This window comes from Myotis yumanensis, unplaced genomic scaffold (genome assembly GCF_028538775.1).
Source record: "Myotis yumanensis isolate MYYU_CA2020_CCGP unplaced genomic scaffold, mMyoYum1.0.hap1 SCAF_18, whole genome shotgun sequence".
In the NCBI taxonomy this organism is placed as follows: Eukaryota; Metazoa; Chordata; class Mammalia; order Chiroptera; family Vespertilionidae; genus Myotis; species Myotis yumanensis.
The window spans coordinates 23,336,820-23,356,192 of NW_027223769.1; the positions used below are offsets into that span (position 1 = coordinate 23,336,820).

The following is a 19,373-nucleotide window of genomic DNA, read 5'->3' on the forward strand; positions in this document are numbered from 1 at the left end:
TAGTATTTTTGTCCTTTTTAATTTAGAAAGAGAGAGAAAGGGAAGAAAATAATACAAAAAAAAACATGTTTAAATAACTATTGCAGAAAAGGAGATCTGGGCTGGATGCTGGGACCTACCTCTTCCAGAATGGGGGTTTATTATTGTTTTAAACAAACAAACAAAGAAAAACAAAATAAATTATTCTGCTCAATACTGTTTGGCATAATTGCATTGTTTTTTTTCATCTTCTAAACACTCAAAACAGCCTCTTCAGGAAGCACTGAGATGAGACTGGCAAGAATGGCTGGTGCCCTGGCTCTCCAGAACGGTGGGAGGAGGCAATCCATCAAACCCCTACTTCCCCCAACCCACCCCCATTCTTTATTTCACCTACTTTGGGAATTAGGAAGGTACAGACTCAAGCTAAATTCTCCATATATTAACTTTTGGGGGTGCCCACTGCTCCACCCCAAGCCTCCTCTAATACTCTTCTGGTTACCGTCCCCCCAGCCAGCTGCAGGAACTACACCCGCAGCCAGGAGGCTGCCTGGTGGTACCAACTCACTAAGAAAATGGGTGGTATGTGTGTTGTCACTGCTGGAGAGTGGGGTCCTTTCAGTGGTTTGGAAGCTTCACAGAAGCTCTTGTCCCCCCTAAAATCCCCTGCCCTTGAAGGCTGAATACCACCCGCAGCTTCCTCGCGGGGGTTAAGCTGGGTTCAATCATGCAGGTAGTAGCTTCCAGTTGTAATCCCTGGTTGTTAGCTTCCCAGCCCACTCCGGAGCTGGAAATGGAAAGTGAGAGAGAGCGAGAAGGCAAGAGGTGAGCCGGGGGAAAGGGACCCATGGGCAGGGGAGGAGGCATGCAGAGGGGCAAGTCTACTCCTCCCCAGCTAGGCTCCCGGCTATTTCCACGGGAGTTTGTGTTGGTCAGCCATACCTGGTCATTGTAGGTTAACTAAATTATGAGCCCAAAGCAAAAACCACCCCCAAGCAAGAGGTTTCTTACTCCTCTTTGGGGTGATGTGTGAGGGAAGAAGGTGCATGCACCAGGCAGCTGGGCTCCCCATCTCCAGCCTTCTTTGCCACGAGTTGCTCCCTCTCCATTGAGCCAGCCTAAGACGTGTTTGTGCGAGAGAGAGAGAGAGAGAGAGAGGAAGAGAGAGAGAGAGAGAGAGAGGAAGAGAGAGAGAGAGAGAGAGAGAGAGAGAGAGAGAGAGAGAGAGAGCAGCAGCGCCCTAATCCATCCCAGGGCATGTTTTGATTTTTTTTTTCTAGAGCAAGTAGGCTGGTGAGGAGGCCCGGGGCCTAAGGAGACACTAGAAGTTGTAGCGAACAGTAGGGGCCAAGGGTACACGTGAGTGAGAAGCACCTTACATTGGACGTGAGGGGGCTTCCTGGTCCCCCGCCCAGTTCCGTACACCCGAGTTCGAGTTGGGCCCTGGGCGAACCCCGCCCCCAAGCAAAGGGTGAGCACAGTCCGTTTTCTGGTGAGACACTAGATGCCCTGGTCAGAAAGGCCATTCCATAGGGTGGCCAAAGGCGGGGAGGGAGGGGCGGTCGGGTGAGGGCCACTCGCCCTCTGGATTCTCACTGCCTTTCTTTGGTGGGTTAACACCCATCTCGGACTAAACAATAAAAGAAATGTGGGGCCTGACATTCTCTCGGAAGCCTGGAGAGGTTTGGGAGGGTTCCGGCTTTGCCTCTGAGGTGCAAGAGCGCTCCCCCCTCCCCGCCCGGTAAGTCACATGGACCGTTCCTGGACCCACGCGGGGCCCCGGGGAGGGGAAGCCGAGCCGCCACGCCCCGGTCCGCGCTTCCCTTTCCTTCTCGGCGTGGTCAGGCCCGCAAGCAATTGCGACAGCCCCGACCCAGCTTGCAGACAGTACTTCTCCGAGGCCAGAAGCCACCTCTTCTCTTTAAAAAAGCGTGAAACAAAATCCTACCCAAGAGCCTAGGGCTGTGGGGGTTGGGTCGGCCGGTTCGCCCCGAAGGCCATTGATTGGAGGAGACGGGCCCAGCGCCGGAAGTCGACTCGACTTGAGGGGCACGATTGACTGAGATAAAGAGGCTCCGCCCGACCGCCGCGTTGATTGGGTGCCAGGCCCAGTCTTGTGATTGGCAGGAACACCCGGCGCTCGCTGGGCTGCAACATGATTGGTCCAGACCGCGGCCGGGCGCGCTCAGCGTTGCCCGGAGACGCCCCACGCCCGGCGACGAGCGCAGGCGGAAGCCGCCAACCAGGGGCTGGTCTAGGGTCCCGACCCAGAGCGCGCACAGGCGCTGGGCGGCTAGAGTCGCGGCCAGACCTTTCTCAGTTGCCTCGGTAGACCTCAATCTTGCTGGCCTTGGCCAGCATGTCGATGATGTGGGCCTCGAAGTCGGCGTCGTGCACGCCGGTCTTCCGGAACTCGCCCGCGTACCGGTTATTCTCCCAGTAGTGGTGCCAGTTGCCCCGGCTGTCAGCCCCGAACCCGTACACGTTCACCTGCAGGGGAGGGCGGTGCAAGTCACCCCACGTCGGACCTTGGGAGACGGGACGCGGGGGAGCCTTGGGTAGTAGTGGGGAAGGAGAAAGGAGCCGCAGCGACCCGACAACCCGGGAGGCCGGCAGCTAATCGATTCCCAGAGCGCGGGATGCATGGGAAGAGGGGACACCCAAGCCTGGGCTAAGGACACTGACCGAGGGGGACTGCTGCTCCCTTTCAGCTCCTTCCACCCGTCTGATTGATTCAAGAACAAATCTGAAGCAATTTAGGGCTAGCCCAACCCTTGCTAACTTTTTTTTTTAATGGAGTACTTTTATTTGAAAACTGGTCAAGTACCCCAATACCCTACATTAAAGGATTTCCTGGCAGAAGTGGGTGTAAGCACTGAAGTGTATGGCAGAGCACCCCTGCCCACTAGCGAGATGCCTTCTTGAATGACTAACCTCCGTTTTTAACAACAAGAGAGCAGGCCTGGGGCCCACAGCTATGGGAGATAACCATCCCCCTGAATCTTAACTACACTATCTCCATTCTATTCTATTTATGTCTTTTATTATTTTTTTCTTTATGGCAAGTAATATGAATTATGGAAGTAGTATTCTATTTCCTTTGTGAATAAATTTAACTTTTAAATGAAGTGATTTCAGATTTGGTCAAATTAAAGTAGTAAGCTTGGGAAATAGCAGAGCTCCACCGCCTAGAAACGGGGAGAAATCAAAGCCACTTGGTTTCTGCCTATAAAAAAACATTCCTCTTGAAGCACTACTGAGCCCTGAGAAGGGCTGCTTTCCCTTGCTCCATGGGTCCCACTGTTTACCCCCAGACTGGGCTACCCACCTCATCACACACATGCAGGGCAAAGAAGAGCACCAGCATCCCTGTGGAAGGGTACCGCCCATGATGCTCTGTCCACCTGTCATGGATGTACTTGAAGAAGGCTGGGTTGTAGATCTGGACCTGGAGGAGAAAATGTGACAGGCACATGAGGGTTTGGGGGGCCTAGAGGCACAGGGACAGGCTCTGAGTAGCTTGTGCCAGTCCCTCCACGCTTGCCCTTGGACCTGTTCATCTGTGTTCCCTGATTCCTTGCAACCTCTGTGGAGGTCAGGCATCCCAGCAGATGGGGACACTGAAGGTTCTAGAAGGGCACTAAGGGATACCTGAGCCACAGGACCAGGCACACCAGGAGGTCAGGTCTGCACTGTTTCCAATGAGGTGGGGATAAAGAAGGGGGCAGAGGAGGAAACTTACCTTTTCTTTGTCTACTCGAAGGAAGGACTTCACTGGAGCATAGGTACTGCAAGCAAACAAAAACACACAAAACATTTAGATGCCTTCCCTCCTGCTCAGGCCTGAGTGATGATAGCCTCACCACAAGACCCCCTGCTTCCAGACTGCTCTCCCACACCATATCACTGCAGTACCTCGCTCAGAACCTTCAATGGCTCCCCATGCCCTTCAGGATAAAATAAGGATGTTTTACTAGACATACATTGGCCCTACCATATTCCAGCCCCAACTCTTCTCCCACAACTCTCTTCTATGAACTCTCCGCTTGAGTTCGCCAATCATCTCAAACCCACCATGTATGTGCTCCTACCTGTGCCCACCTGACACTCGTGCTACTCTCCTCACATTTGGCACAAATCCCTCCTTCCCTATTAGCCAGCCATGGCACCCGTAACCTACACTCTCTTTTCTAATCCCTTTTAAATCTATGGGATTTAAACGCTACAGCATTTATTTTAGCTTTTAGGTCTCCCAAACATAAAGTCAGGACACTGTGACTTACACTTCTGTGTTTAAAAATACATGATGAAAACAGGCAAGAGGTCGCAACAACTCAATTTTCCATTATTGGATGAATGGATAAACAAAATGTGGCATGTCCATTCAGGGGAATACTATTTAGCCTTTAAAATGAATGAAATCTGCCCTAGCTGGTTTGGCTCAGTGGATAGAGCATTGGCCTGCAGACTGAAAGGTCCCAGGTTCGATGCCAGTCAAGGGCACATGCCAAGGTTGCAGATCCCCAGTGGGGGGCGTGCAGGAGGCAGCCGATCAATGATTTCTCTCTCATCATTGGTGTTTCTATCTCTCTCCCCCTCTCCCTTCCTCTCTGAAATCAATAAAAAATATAAATAAATAAAATGAATGAAATCTGAGACATGCTACAGCATGGATGAACCTTAAAAACATCATGCTAAGTGAAATAAGTCAGATATAAAAGGACAAATACTACATAATTCTACTTATATGAAGTACCTAGAATAGTCTTAATCATAGAGACGGAAGTAACAGTGATTATCAGGGTCTTGGGGAAAGAAGGAATGAGGAGTTATTACTTAATGGCTACAGAGTTTCCATTTGAGATGATAAAACAGTTCTGGAGATGGGCAGTGGTGATGTTTGCACAATAATGTGAATGTACTTAATGCTACTGAACTGTACAATTAAAATTGTGAATTTTAAGTTACACACATTTTGCTGCACACACAACTAAAACCATGGTTAAGACAGTTGATTAGCCCTGGCTGGTTTGGCTCAGTGGATAGAGCGTCGGCCTGCGGACTGAAAGGTCCCAGGTTCGATTCCAGTCAAGGGCATGTACCTTGGTTGCGGGCGCATCCCTGGTGGGGGGTGTGCAGGAGGCAGCTGATCGATGTTTCTCTCTCATTGATGTTTCTAACTCTCTATCCCTCTCCCTTCCTCTCTGTTAAAAATCAATAAAATATATTTAAAAAAATAAAAAAAGACAGTTGATTAGTGGTTGCCTTGGGGGGTGGGGGTTAAGGGAGTGGGGGTGATGGCTATGGTGTACAGGGGTATCTTTAGATCTGTAGATTAAAGGTTTTCATTTTTAGAACATGACAGTGCTCTAAAGTTAATTGTGGTGATGGTTATACAACTCTGAACAGGCCAAAAGCCATTGCATTATATACTTCACGTGGGTGAATTGTATGGTATGTGAATTATATCTCAATAAAGCTGCTAAAAAAAATACTTGGTTAGCCCTGGCCGCTGTGGCTCAGTTGGTTGGGAGTCATCCTGGGCACAAGGGGTTGCTGGACTGATTCCCAGGCAGGGCACATGCCCGGATTGCAGGCTCGACCCCTGGTCGGGGGTGTGCAGGAGGCAGCTGATAGATGTTTCTCTTAAATCAATGTTCTCTTTCTCTCTCCCTTCCTCTCTTTCTAAAAATCAATAAGCCCTAACTGGTTTGGCTCAGTGGATAGAGTGTCAGCCTGAGGACTCAAGGGTCCCAGGTTTGATTCCAGTCAGGGGCATGTACCTTGGTTGCGGGCACATACCCAGTAGGGGGTGTGCAGGAGGCGGCTGATCGATGTTTCGCTCTCATCAATGTTTCTAAATATCCCTCTCCCTTCCTCTCTGTAAAAAAATCAGTAAAATGTATTAAAAAAATAAAAATCTTAAAAACAAACAAACAAAACCTTGGTTCACTGAATTTCCTGAGATTTCAAACGAAGCCACTGCCCCCAAAGAAAATTCTCAGGAGGCAGAGCTCCCACAGTTCGGAACCACCCCCTGGAAAGGAGACCAAAACCAGACTGTTCTTTCCTCACCTTTCCACCATCACTATGCTGGCTGTCACCATGCGGGAATTGACAAAAGAACATGCTCAGGCCTCAGCTAAAGCACCACTTGGGGCCCTCCCTCCGCACCAGCCCCTCCTGGCTAAAACAGTTAAAGGAATTCTAAGATCCAGTCCCCAGGAAGACTCCTCCCAAGGTGCTCCTGTCACCCATAGTGCACTCCCAGTCAGCAGGGCAGCTCACAATCGGATCTGTCCCGTGGACAGGGCGCTCGCGATCCAGAGCAGGTCCAGGGCCTTGAAGGGCACCAACACAAAGCTGACGTTGGCGGGCAGGTTCTTGGCACTCTCAGGGTACATGAAATGGTGGGTGGTTCGGCTGCCAACATCCTGCTCAAAGCCCACAGTTGGTGCCTGATTCATTCTGCAGGGACAAGAGGTTGACATGAGAAGAAACTGCCACAGAAACTGGTACACACAAAGGAAAAAGGAAAAAGAAGCTGGTACAAGATTTTTAGAGGACGATTTGGTGCTAGCCAAAAAATATATATAAATACACTCTGATCTAGCAATTCCATTACCAGAAATCCATCTGTAAAAATAGGTGCGGCCTGAGAGTGGTGGCTCAGTGGTTGAGCTATGAACTAGGAGGTCATGGATCGATCCCAGTCATGGAATATGCCCAGGTTGTGGGCTCAATCCCCAATCATGGAGGAGGCAGCCAATCATTGATTCTCTCTCATCATTGATGTTTCTATCTCTCTCTCCTTCTCACTTCCTCTCTGAAATCAATAAAGATATATATATATTTTTTAAATAGGTGCATAAGTGTGCAAAGACGTGTGTACGAGGATATTCACTGCAATATCACAATAGTGAAAAGTAGAATCAAGCAATAAAGACTGGTTTATACATTTTGGCCCATTCACATACCATGTGGCCATCAGAATGAATGAAGTAGATTTACATGTGCTGGTAAGAAATAAGTCCAAGAGCCCTGGCCTGTGTGGCTCACTTGGTTGGGCATCATCCTGTGCACCAGAAGGTTGTGGGTTTAATCAGGAGGCAATCAATTGATGTTGTGCTCTCACATCAATGTTTCTCTCTCTCTCCCTTCCTCTCTCTCTAAAAAATTGGTAAACTATTCTTTAAACAAAAAGTCCAAGAGTTATTCAGTGAAAAAAAACAAGTGGTGTGAGGTATCCCACGTCTTTCCTTATAATACATAGCTCTTCAATACCTACTGTGTGCAGCAGGAGGGGATTACAACACAGAAAAGGAAGACTTAAAATGTTATAGTATGATAACCATTTTTCATTAAAAGAAAGAAAAAGAAAAAATACTTTTGTATACAAATAGAAAAAAATCTGGAATGGTATTAAATTTATTAATAATTCTTACTCTAGCCGAAACCGGTTTGGCTCAGTGGATAGAGCGTCGGCCTCCGGACTGAAGGGTCCCAGGTTCGATTCCGGTCAAGGGCATGTACCTGGGTTGCGGGCACATCCCCAGTGGGGGGTGTGCAAGAGGCAGCTGATCAATGTTTCTCTCTCATCGATGTTTCTGACTCTCTATCTCTCTTCCTTCCTCTCTGTAAAAAATCAATAAAAAATATATTTAAAAAAAAAATAAAATAAAATAATTCTTACTCTTGGGAAATGAGACGTAGGAGAATTCATTTTTATTGTGTACATTCTCTCCTCCCCCCCCCCCCCTCCCAAATAATACTGCACTTCTGGGAGGAACAGAGCAGGTTGGAGAGGAAGGCTTAATAGGGATGGTGTTTCTCAGCTGCTGGGGCACAGAAGGGTAGCAGGCAGTGGAAGTCTTGGCTGGGCTCTAGGCTAGACAGGAGCTGGGGTCAAGGCTGACTCTTGTAAAGACCCAAGAAACAAACCTCATGTCACCAATGGTGAGACCAAGCTGGTCCTGCAGATCAAAGGGCTACAGCTGCCCCAGGTTGGCTTCTGAAGACAGCCCTCCACCTGCCTTTCCCACTGAATTGGCAGCCAGAGCTTTCACAAAGTCCCTTCTTAGACCTGTCACCCAGCATCACTATGCCTCCCTCCCTTCAGTGGGCCCTGCTGCAGAGCCTCCACCTCCTTGAGGTTCCTCCCACTTGCTGGGCAGGTTGACTGGAGTAATGGACGCTTCATTCCCCAACCTCAGCCACTGTCTCTGGGTAAATAGAGGCCCCTTTAGCTCCCAGCTTGCCTCCTTTGCCAGCAACTGGACGATGGGGAGAATCTCAGGGGCTCTGGGTTCCTGGATGGGGCCTGGCACCCCGCTCCCCCTTACCGCACCATTCTCACCATAAGAAGGGTTTTGCAAGGAACGAGGAAAGCCTCAGAGACATTGCTGTCTCGGTGTTGCTATGGAGACAGCAACAGATTCTAAGATAAAGCCCTTCCTTCCTCCTCCTGGGAAACCCGGTCTTTCTGCAACGCTCATCCTACGAGATACTTCGTGAAAACTGGGCATTTTCAGTATCTTATTCTTAAGGGCTCTTCCTCCACGGGGTGGGATGGCATTTCCTGCCTCCAAGTCTAGTGAAGGAGTCAGAAAACAGGTCCAGGGCAGGAGCAGCCCGCACCCGGCTCACAAGTCCACTCTTAGTCCCTGTCCATCCCCAGACTTCTTGCTCTGTGCCCCTGTCTGGAATGAATGCCCGTCCAACCCTTCTGTCCTCAAGGCTGGGCACTGATGTCTTGTTGAACGAGTGAGCCCCCTCCCTACCCCCCAATCTAAACCTTGTGACAAAGGACAGCAGCCCAGAGCAAGCACCAGACATCCATCTGCTTGTCTGATTGATTCTACTTTTCTTCTGCCCAGGACATCCGTCTTCTGTGAGTTCCAGGAGGAATCACACCTGTGACTATTAAGCAAGATGCTGGTTTGGTTTGGGCCCTCACCCCTGGTGCAACTACTGAGGAAACCAGGCAGGTAGGAGGGTCGCTGGTGGGCGTTTTCACCCGCAGCCAGCTAGGAGTCTAGTTTCAGCTCTTTTCAGACTAATTCAGAGTTGGAGACTGAGTACAGGCCTCAAGCAAAGTCTTGAATGGGAATCCTGCCTCCTTATCCACCCCACCAAAGGCGAGACCCTATCGCAGGTCTGGGTGTTGGAGACCGATAGCAGCCCCAGCCGCTGGCAGCTCCTACACTGCCAGACAAGGCCACGGAGTCCAGTCCCCTCTCCAGGAGGCTTGGGGTCCCCGCGGCTCACCTCATGATGAAGTTGTGCCTGTCCACATCTGGCCCATAGCCGGAGCCCCGCAGGTTGCCGGAGTTCCCCACCACAGCACAGCGCCGGCACTGCTGGGGGTCCCGGAAACGGTAGGGGTTCTCGCCTGGTACTATCTGGAACAGCTTCTCCAGCACCTCATTGGTATTGTGTGACTTGAACTGGGGCTGCAACATCTGCAGAGCGGAGGGGAAGGGAGTGGGTGTGAGCAGAGAGGGACTCCTGCCTGCCTCCCCTCCCCCGCCCTCACCCTCCAATGTCCAAGCCACACAGGACCCCTAACCAGGCTGTCAGGGAGCAGGAATTCTCTGAGCAGTGAGGACCCTCCCCTCAACCACAGTAAAGTCTCCCTTCCAGCTGCTCTGATGCACTGGAGGGGGGTTGGGGGTCAAGGCACATTCTCCAGGGACCCGTAGGCCTGTGCCAGGAGCAGAGAAACTTCTTGGGTGGGCGCTCACGCATGAAGAGGCCCCTGCTCAGCTGTCCCCTCGGGGCAGCTCTGAGTCACATCAAGAGGTCATCTTGAGGTCCAGGTAAGGTGGAAAGTCCCGTGAGCTGCAGGGGTTCGTTTGAATCAGTCTACAGGGAGTGGAGGTGACAGAAGCTGCCTGGGGCAGAATTCATGGGATAGGTGGAGCCACTCCCTGAGCCTTCAGGGAAGGCAGAGAAGCGCAGACATTCTTTCAAAGCCAGACTAGCCAGAATGAAGCTGGTCTCCTCCATGTCCCAGCACCATGCAGGTGAAAAAAAAAAACCCCACACAAAATGAGGCCCAGGTAGCATTCTAATGCCTTCAGAGCCGGGCAGGTGACACACAGGAATGAAGTGGCAGGCGGGGCTCATGGCCAACAGGAGGCCCCATCCATCAATAAGAGGCAACTTCAGTCAATTGTTGCCGCGTGAGATTGTGAGCCCAGAAGGACTACATTGTCTAACTTTTCAAGAGAAGCTGAAAGTATGGATTTCATGTGCAATATCCTGATTCATAAATGCTGATAACTAACAGTAATATTTTATTTTATTATTATTTTAAATATATTTTTATTGATTTCAGAGAGGAAGGGAGAGGGAGAGAGAGATAGAAACATCAATGATGAGAGAATCATTGATTGGTTGCCTCCTGCAAACCCTACTCTGGGGATCAAGTCTGCAACCCGGGCATATGGCCCTACTGGGAATCGAACCATGACCTCCCGATTCATAGGTCGATGCTCAACCACTGAGCCACGCCAGCTGGGTCACTAATAGTAATATTTTAAAAACACTGAGTGGGCTGGCCGTGGCCCACAGGCCACCAATTGGTAAGGTCAAACTAGGCCTTTAAAATGCCCTGTGTGCCTGTTCAGTACGGCTTAGTTGGTTGGGCATCGTCCCATGAACCAAAATATTGCCAGTTCCATTCCATAGACCCCCAGTAGGGAGCGTGCAGGAGATGGTCGATCAATGCTGTGCTCTCACATCGAGGTTTCTCCCTCTCTCTCTCTCTCCCTCCCTCTTTTTCTAAAAACCAATAAAAAAAACCTTTAGCCCTAGCTGGTTTGGTTCAGTGGCTACAGTGTCCACCTGCGGACTGAAGGGTCCTGGGTTCTATTCCGGTCAAGAGCACTTGCCCAGATTGTGGGCTCCAACCCCAGTAAGGGGCATGCAGGAGGCAATGATTCTCTCTCCTCATTGATGTTCCTATCTCTCTCTCCCCCTCTCCCTGCCTCTCTGAAATCAATAAAAATATATTTTAAAACAAAATAAAAAAATATTTAAAAAATAAAAAATGCCCTGTGGTCTGAGCCATATACCTGGCTTTGTGGCTGAGCAGGAGTTGCTCAGGGGACAGAATACGTGGAAGGAATAGGGGATAGGGGGTCTGCTTCTCTCACCTCTTCTCAGCACAGGAAGGACCCCTGGGAACAAGAACACAAACTCAGAGCCCTGGCTGGTGCAGCTCCGTTGGTTGGAGCTTCGTCCCATACACTGAAAGGTGGCGGGTTCAATTCCCAGCCAGGGCACCTAGGTTGTGGGTTTGATCCCTGGTTGGGGCACAGACAGAAGGCAACTGATCCATGTTTCTCTCACACATCGATGTTTCTCTCTCTCTCCCTTCCTCTCTCTCTCTAAAAAAAATCAAATAAAAAAATTTTTTTAAAAAAGAACACAAACTCAGTGAACACAAACTTAGCTATGTGTATTCCTAAGTTCACGGTTAAAGAGAATGACTGTAGGGGGCAGAGGAGAAGCGGCTTCTACTGCTTGCTGCTTAAAGAGCCCCGAGTTCCATCCCTGTGGGCTGGAAGTCTGGCCTGCCCATAGGTTTACCTCTGTCTGGAGTCCTGTTCTGGACCGAGGTGGCCACCACTGGGACCTGGGACCTTGGGCAAGCCCTGTGAACTCTGAACTTTGGTATTACCCATGAAAGGAAGGCTGTGACTATGAGCAGTAGGCAGGACCCTTCAAGGGCTCCAAGCTGTCACAGGAAGGGCCGTGGGACTCCTGGTGAACCTCCTCTGTATATCTCCCTGTCCTTAGGAACTCTGACAGTCCGGGCCAGGAAGCAGGATCTGTAAGGCAGAATCCGACCACTTCTCTCGTCTGTGTCAGAGCCTGGCCCAGTGGGAATTTCTGTTCTATGCTCAGCCCCTATCAGCCCTAGGGAAGATCAGTTCTCTCTCCTTCCAGGCCAAAGCTCACTCTGCCTTTCAGATTCTGGGATCCTATTAGATAGCTCTGGTTAAATGGGCCTCTTGCTTTGTCAAGACTCTAGGGCCAGAAGACAGCCCCAAATCCCCGAGGGGGCTCTACGAGCGACTCCCAAATGGGGTGGGGGAACAGATCCCTGGAGAGGAGCAGCAAAGGTAGACAGGAGGGGCCATGCCTCTCTCACCATCCACCACTTCTGGACATCAGGGGGCAGATCCATGTTCTCTCGGGTCCAGACAGGGGAAATGTTGCTGTCGAAGTGGCTGTCAAACCAGTCGGAGGTCCCGGCGTCGCCCATGCAGCGGCGGCAGGCGCAGTTCTTGCCAGCGAGCCCCTCCTTGCTGAGGCGCTGCAGGCCGGCATAGCCTGGCACCAGCTTCACCCGGTGGGTGCCCCCCAGGGCCCCCGAGTCCAGGTAGGGCAGGGTGGCCATGCTGTGGTGAGAGTAGGTGAAGAGCAGTGACATGATGAACACCAGCAGGAAGGCCACGGAGAGGAACCACACCCGCAGGGAGCACTTCATGGTTCGAGGCCCCGGGAGGCTGGACCACCAGCCCGGAGGGCGGCCGGTGTCCCTACGGCCACTCCTTTCCCAGCCACTGGCAGGCCTGCCTGTTCTAGGTCATAGGGACGTGTGCTGCAGAGCAGATGGCAGCAGGCGTCCCAGGCCACGCCCGATCTCAAGGTCAGGAGAAAGCACGTGGGCAAGAGTGGCTCCCCTGTCCCTGAGCCACTTGGGCCGCTGCTTATGGCTTCATTGGGTCCCTCTGTCACTAGCTGGGCCACAGATGCTCTGCCTCTCCCGCTGCCCTGGCAAGGGGGAGGTCAGTCCATTCCAGCCTTCTAGTCCATCGGGCTTGCTGGCTGCCAGTGCTGGGGGTCCCCCTCTTTGGCGGCTTGAAATGACCCAGTCTGGAGTAGTCGAGGTCCTTGTGGTTCATGAGCAGACACCGAGGCAGCCCCTCGCCCCCTGCAGCAGGGAAGCCCTTGAACCCCAATCGCAACAGAGGACATGTGGGCTTCAAGCAGCCTTGATTCCATGCAAGAGGCAGCCACCGCTCAGATGGTCCTCCAGCCCCAACCCCTCTGCCAGGGGAGGGGACCCGGGCCCCAACCCTGAGGGAAGAAACCAGGACGCTCTGTGGGTGTCACAAAACCCTGCTGCAGAGACCAAGATCCTCCTTGCGTCAGGTTCTGTCCTTCCACTTCCCATCGAGGTACAGGTCCCTTCTCCCGACGGTCCCAGCCCCACTGCAGTGTCCTAAGGGGGTGCAGAGCTCTTGCAGCAATGGAGTCCTGGGGCCTGGGCACAGCTGCTGCTCAGCGGTGTGCTGCTTTGAACGCAGTCTGGGTCATCTGGGTCAGCAGAGCGTGTGCCAGGCTCCCAGCCAGAGCCCAGGCCTCCTTCCTGGTGCTGCTGGCCCGAACTCAGAGGCTGCTCTGCCCATCCCCGCTCCTCAGGGGCCAGCCGTCCTGCCGTCTTGCTGTCAGCTCCTGCTAGCAGTAATCCCTTGGCAGGTTCCCCTCGCTTGTCAGGCGCCCGGCTGCCTCAGCATGACCCTGAAATTGCAGAGAGAAAAAATAACGTGCAGATAAAAATGGCACACGCCAGAGGTTCTCAACCTGTGGGTCGCGACCCCTTGGGGGTCGAACGACCCTTTCACAGGGGTCGCCTAAGACCATCGGAGAAAACATATATAATTACATATTGTTTTTGTGATTGATCGCTATGTTCAATTTGTAACAATGAACATACATCCTGCATATCAGATATTTACATTACGATTCATCACAGCAGCAAAATTACAGTTATGAAGTAGCAACGAAAATAATTTTATGGTTGGGGGTCACCACAACATGAGGAACTGTATTAAAGGGCCGCGGCATTAGGGAAGTTGAGAACCACTGGCACACACCTTCTCCCACAGCTCTGTCCCCAAGTCCCAGCAGGGACCAAGCTGGTAGGAGAGGCAATGCCCACCTAACCGAAGGGTAAAGAAAAGAAAGGGCTCTGGCTTCTAACTATCCACAGATAGCCGCTGCTCTCCTCACTTGGGGCCTGAGGACGAGATGAGCCCACCATCCTCACTTCTTGGCCAGAAGGTAAACAAGGACAGAAAGTGATCCCCTCGAGTCACAAGGCAAGTCCCTGCAAGAACCAGGTTTAGAAAGCTCCTAGCCCAGTTTCCCTTACAGGCCCCCTCCCTAACCCCAGGCATGCGCTCACCGAGGCCCAAGATTCATCCCGGCCCTCCTCGGCTCCCCGCCTGCTTCCTGCAAGGCTGCGCCTAGTCCTTTTATTACCTTGTGGCCTGTGGAACAACTTTATAACAAACTCTTAACAGAATATGTTTTTTAAATGTTCCTAGTTCAGGTATGTGAGGGTAATTTCAGGTAAAACTTAATTGAACAATATCCCAGGGGACTGAGGATATGACTCCCGTCCTGGTGCCTGTGAGAAGCCCCTCTAAGTAACACAGGAGGCTGGGCCCCGGCCCTGAAACTTGCCCTCTTCTCTCTCAATGTGGATTATAGATGAGGCATTCCTGGGTTAGCTCAGGAATTAACAATCCTTCCAGGCCTGGTGTCAGGGACAGGACATGACTGTGTCTGAACACAGGGTGCCAAGGCTCAGCACCACCACCACCCGGCCCTCTGGGCATTGTCTTCATCTGTATGTTATGGATGAAATGAATGCCAAGGCCCTTGGGGGCACTGACAGCCTGAGCCCTGTGCTGCCCTGGCTGGCAAGAGCAGGGAGAAGAGGCCACTCGCCAGCGGTTTGGCCTGAATCCATGCCATCTGCAAAGGAGCTGGGGCAGGGTCAAGGCAATGCTGAGGGTGCGGCCTCCGGGCCCTGGTCCCAACACCACAAGGATTACTTAATCCTGGCTCCCTGCCTCTCCCCGCCAGCTCCTGCCTAATCTGGTCGCCCGGTTCTGACCTGAGCCCTGGGCCTCACCGCCGCTCACTGAGAGCCCCAGCTGCAGCCAGCCCTTCCGGGTCCCCTGGCTGCAGAGAAGGCCTCTCCGCCTCTGTGTCTAAGAACCTCAGCTGCCCCTTCGTGGCAGTTCAAATTTCTGGGGTCAAAGCCATCAGGGAAAGGAACCAGCACATTCCAATAAGGACGGCATTATCCAGCAGGGGGGCGGCAGTGGGCATGGGGAGAAGGCACGACTCACAGAAGCGAAGGAACTTGCATAACACACGACCTCAAGAATGGAGGCAAGATTTGAGTCCAGGTCTATCCGGTCCAAAGCCTGTGACTGGCCAGGGGCCAGGGATGAGAGACAAGGAGACACAGAAGCTGGCTTCCCAGGGTCAAGAGTGAAGCTTCCCCCACACGCCTCACCCAGGGCTCCTGGCTCTCCCCCGCTGGGGCCCCAGCAGCACTGGCTCTGGTGTGCTCCCTCCAACTCTGCTGCCGTCTGGCAGGCCCGACTCCAGGTATGACATTTGGCTGAACGGTCTCTTCCAGTCCCCCCTGTGCCCATTTCCATGCCCAACATCTAAGGAGGAGAACTTGGTTAGACAGAGTCCCGCTCTCAGCATCCCGTGACCTGAGTGTCAGCTGTGAGGCAAGGGGGCCCTGGGAGGCGGTGACGGTGCAGACTGAGCAAAGGATGGGAGCGAGGGGCCTTCCTGGGGAGACCTGGTTTCTGGTGGGCAGCCTATGGTGGCCACTGAAGGCACAGGAGGCTCTAAAGGAAACATCCCCCATCAGGGGCGTCAGAACTCCTGGGGATTCTAACTCAATGAAGAGGCACCTGACCGCCTTGGTGGGGAGAGGAAAAGCCCTAGTTTCAACAACATGTTAGGAAAGAGCACAGAAATAGAGTGGCCGGCAAAAGCCCAGCTTTGGGAACCCCACGGCCAGGCGGCCAGGCTGCTCCCGGGAGCTTGAGCTGCTCGACTTGCATTGAGTGCAAATGGAAGCGCAGGTTGTTGCTAATTGGGACTAAAAAAGATCAGAGGTCCCCAGGCATGCATTAAAAACCCCAGAAGTCATCCGCTGCTGACCCTCACTAAGTGCTTTCACTTGTCTCGTTTTTTCCTGGGAACCCCCAGTCCCTCCAGGAGCCCACTGACTACTTCTGACTTCTCCCCTTCACAGCTGCTCTGACCATTCACACTAAGCCCATGCATATACCCGGATATAAAAAAAGTCGGGGGGTGGCGGGGCGCACGCACACACTTTGGCATCAGTCCCCACCTCTGTTTTTTTTTTCAGTCCCCACCTCTGTTGCCCACAAAAGGAAGCAGGCTAGCTTTCTGGGCCTCCCGGCTCATGAGGCTTCTTTATTCTTCCAGTAGACACTTAAGGGGCCAGTGGGATGGGGTGGGATAGGACACCCCAACCCCCAAGTCTTACCTCACTTGGAACAATTTTTTTTCCCAGTAAGGCTTGATTCATATATAATAAAATGCAGAGCTCTTTCCAGGTAAAGCTTGGTGAATTGCCATGTATGTGTGCATCTGTGTAAAATATAGAGCACTGCCATCAGCCCAGAAAGTTCCCCGTGCTCCCTTCCAGGCAAGACCCACCGCTCACACTTCTCTGAGTTGTCACCACAGACTGGATTGACTTGCTCTTGAACCCCATACTAACACACAGTATGTATGTACCCTGGCGCCTGGCTTCTCTTGCCCGGTGCGATGTTTTAGAGATTCATCCAGCAGTCTGTGTGCATCAGCAGGTAATCCTCCTCCATGTCTGGACATTTAAACTGCTTCCCGTTTTGGGTCATTAGGAATCTAACGGCCATGAACGTCTTGTGCAAGGCCTTTTGTGGACACCCCGCCTCATGGCCCTTGGGTAAATGCCTGGGAGTGGAGCTGCTAGCTCTTAGGATAGGTGTGTGCCTAACTTTACTAGAAATAACCGTATAGTTTTCTAAAGTGGTTGTAGCATTGTACATTCCCACTAGTACTGTATGAGAGTTCTATTTGTTGTTCCACGCCGCGATCTTTTCTATCTTTTTAATTTTGGGTATCCTCGTGGTATATGGCAAACTCAGGAATTTCTACTACTGCCAGGTACATAGGAACATGTGCACGAAGAGACGTAAAAGAATGCTCCTGACAGCGCTGGGTAACCGCTGAAAACTGCAAGCGAAAAGGCCGTCAGCATAGAATGGATAAATTGTGGCACATTCACGTCATATAGTAAAAATGAACGAACACCAGTTTTAGACATCAACAGGAATGAATATGAGCAAAAAAAACTATTATGTTGAGCAAAAAGAATAAGTCATGGATAATGCCTAAAGTATGAGTTCGTGAAAGTTCAAAAGTACCCAAAGACAAGTAAGAAACTGTTTAGGCCTCTATACATAGATGATAAAACAAACAGATACAATCAAGACAACAGAGCCAAATTCAGGAAATTCCCTCTGGAGGGGAAGGAAGGCAGATACGATCAAGGAGGGGCCGACAGAGGCTTCTGAAGTATTGGGTCAGGAATAGAGTACAGAGTGATTTTTGATTTTTGTTCTTAAAGGAGTATAGATGTGATATGTAAGATGTTGAATGTGTGATGTATTTCATAATAAAATCTAATGTTTTTAAGGTTAAAACATTTTTTTTACTAAAAAGTCACTCTGGCTGCTATGGGAGCCTAACATGGAGACCAGAGAGGCGCTCCTGTAATACCCCAAACAGTGCTGGTGGTGAGCAGCGGCTGGCTGTGTTCTGAAGGGTTTAACTGATGGGCTGGAAGGGGATGGGGGATGGAGAGTAAGGCCCAAATCAGAGTGACACAGAGGACTGTGACCTGAGCAACCTGGTGGTAGGGGTGGCATTCATTCACACAGAAAAGGCAGGAGCCCTGGCTGGTGTTCAGTGGTTGAATATCATCCCATGCACCCAGAGGTCACAGGTTTGATTCTCCGTCAGGGCATATGCCCAGGTTTCGGCCTCCATTCCAGTGGGGGTGTGCAGCAGGCAGCCGATCAATAATTCTCTCTCATCATTGGTGTTTCTATCTCACTCCCTCTCCCTTCCTCTCTGAAATCAATAAAAATATCTTAAAGAAAAGACAGGAAAGGAATGGGTTTGGGTGGGAAAAAAGCAAAAGCTCTGCTTGTGGCTGATTAAATGTGAGATGACCTTTAGGCGTCCACATGGAAATGGCAAGAGGAAATTGGACACACAGATCTGAAGCTCATGGATGAGGCCAGAGCCGAAGGGATCCGTATGAAAGTACAGTTTATTTTTTAAAATGACAGGACCAGAAGAAATTATCTAGGGAGGGTCTGACACAGATAAGAGAAGGTGGCCCAGGAGAGAGCCCTGAGGCACTCCAATGTCTAGAAGTGGAGGCCAGAAGACAGAAAAGAAATGGGCCGTTAAGCAGGGGGCAGAAACCATCCCTGTATCTGGGAAGCCAAGAGAAGAAAGTGTTTCAAAAATTAAGGAGAGGCCTGGCCTGTTTTGCTCACTGGATAGAGCGTCGGCCTGGGGACTGAAAGGTTCCAGGTTCGATTCCGGTCAAGGGCATGTACCTTGGTTGTGGGCACTTCCCTAGAGGGGGGTGTGCAGGAGGCAGCTGATCGATGTTTCTCTCTCATCGATGTTTCTAACTCTCTATCCCTCTCCCTTCCTCTCTGTAAAAATATCAATAAAATATATTAAAAAAAAAAAAAAGAAAGAATGAAGGAGAGTCCAGCTGGTGTGTCTCAGTGGTTAAGGGTCAACCCATGAACCAAGAGGTCACTGGTTTGATACCCGGTCAGGGCACATGCCTGAGTTGTGGCCCGATACCCAGTGAGGGGTGTGCAGGAGGCAGCCGATGGATGCTGTTTCTCTCTCATTGGTGTTTCTGTCTCTTTATCCCTCTCCCTTACTCTCTAAAAATCAATTTAAAAAATATTTTTTTAAAAAGAAACAATGAAGGAGAATTCACTGTGTCAAATTTTTCTTAAAAGGTAAGATGTGACTGAGAACCGACCATTCTGTGGCTGGTGGGAAGTCAGCGGTGACCTTCACAGTGGCTGACCCAGAGAAAGATGGGGTGAAAACTGGACAGGTGAGAAATGGCCAACAAGCAGACGAAAAGAGGCTCAACATCATTGGCTATCAGGGAAATACAAATCAAGACCACAATCAGATATCACTTCCCAACCACTAGGATGGCTATAATGGAAGAGATATTATACTCACAAGAGTTAGTGAAGAACGCCCATACATTGCTGGTGGGATTATAAAATGATGCAGCCACTTTGGCAAAGAGTCTGGCAGTTCCTCAAAAGGTTAAACATGGAACTATTATTACCATATGACTCAGCAAGAGAAAAGAAAAACACATGTCCACACACAAATTTGTACACAAATGATTATAAGCCGCATTATTCCTGTGAGCTCCAAGGTGGAAGCAACTCAAAGCTCCATCAACTGACGAACTAACAAAATGCTGTCCA

The 19,373-nt window shown here is 50.9% G+C and overlaps 1 protein-coding gene across 1 annotated transcript in view; it reads right to left on the reverse strand.

Moving 5' to 3' along the window:
• ST3GAL2 (ST3 beta-galactoside alpha-2,3-sialyltransferase 2) overlaps positions 1-19,373 on the reverse strand; it is a 41,090-nt gene continuing 21,717 nt past the window's right edge. Inside the window, exons 2-7 of the mRNA XM_070398093.1 lie at positions 12,140-13,515; positions 9,247-9,440; positions 6,268-6,447; positions 3,722-3,767; positions 3,308-3,427; positions 1-2,469 (exon numbers count right to left, since the gene is read on the reverse strand). Coding sequence (XP_070254194.1) covers positions 2,296-2,469; positions 3,308-3,427; positions 3,722-3,767; positions 6,268-6,447; positions 9,247-9,440; positions 12,140-12,478 — 1,053 coding nt within the window. The 5' untranslated portion in view covers positions 12,479-13,515 and the 3' untranslated portion in view covers positions 1-2,295. The remainder of the gene's footprint in view (positions 2,470-3,307; positions 3,428-3,721; positions 3,768-6,267; positions 6,448-9,246; positions 9,441-12,139; positions 13,516-19,373) is intronic.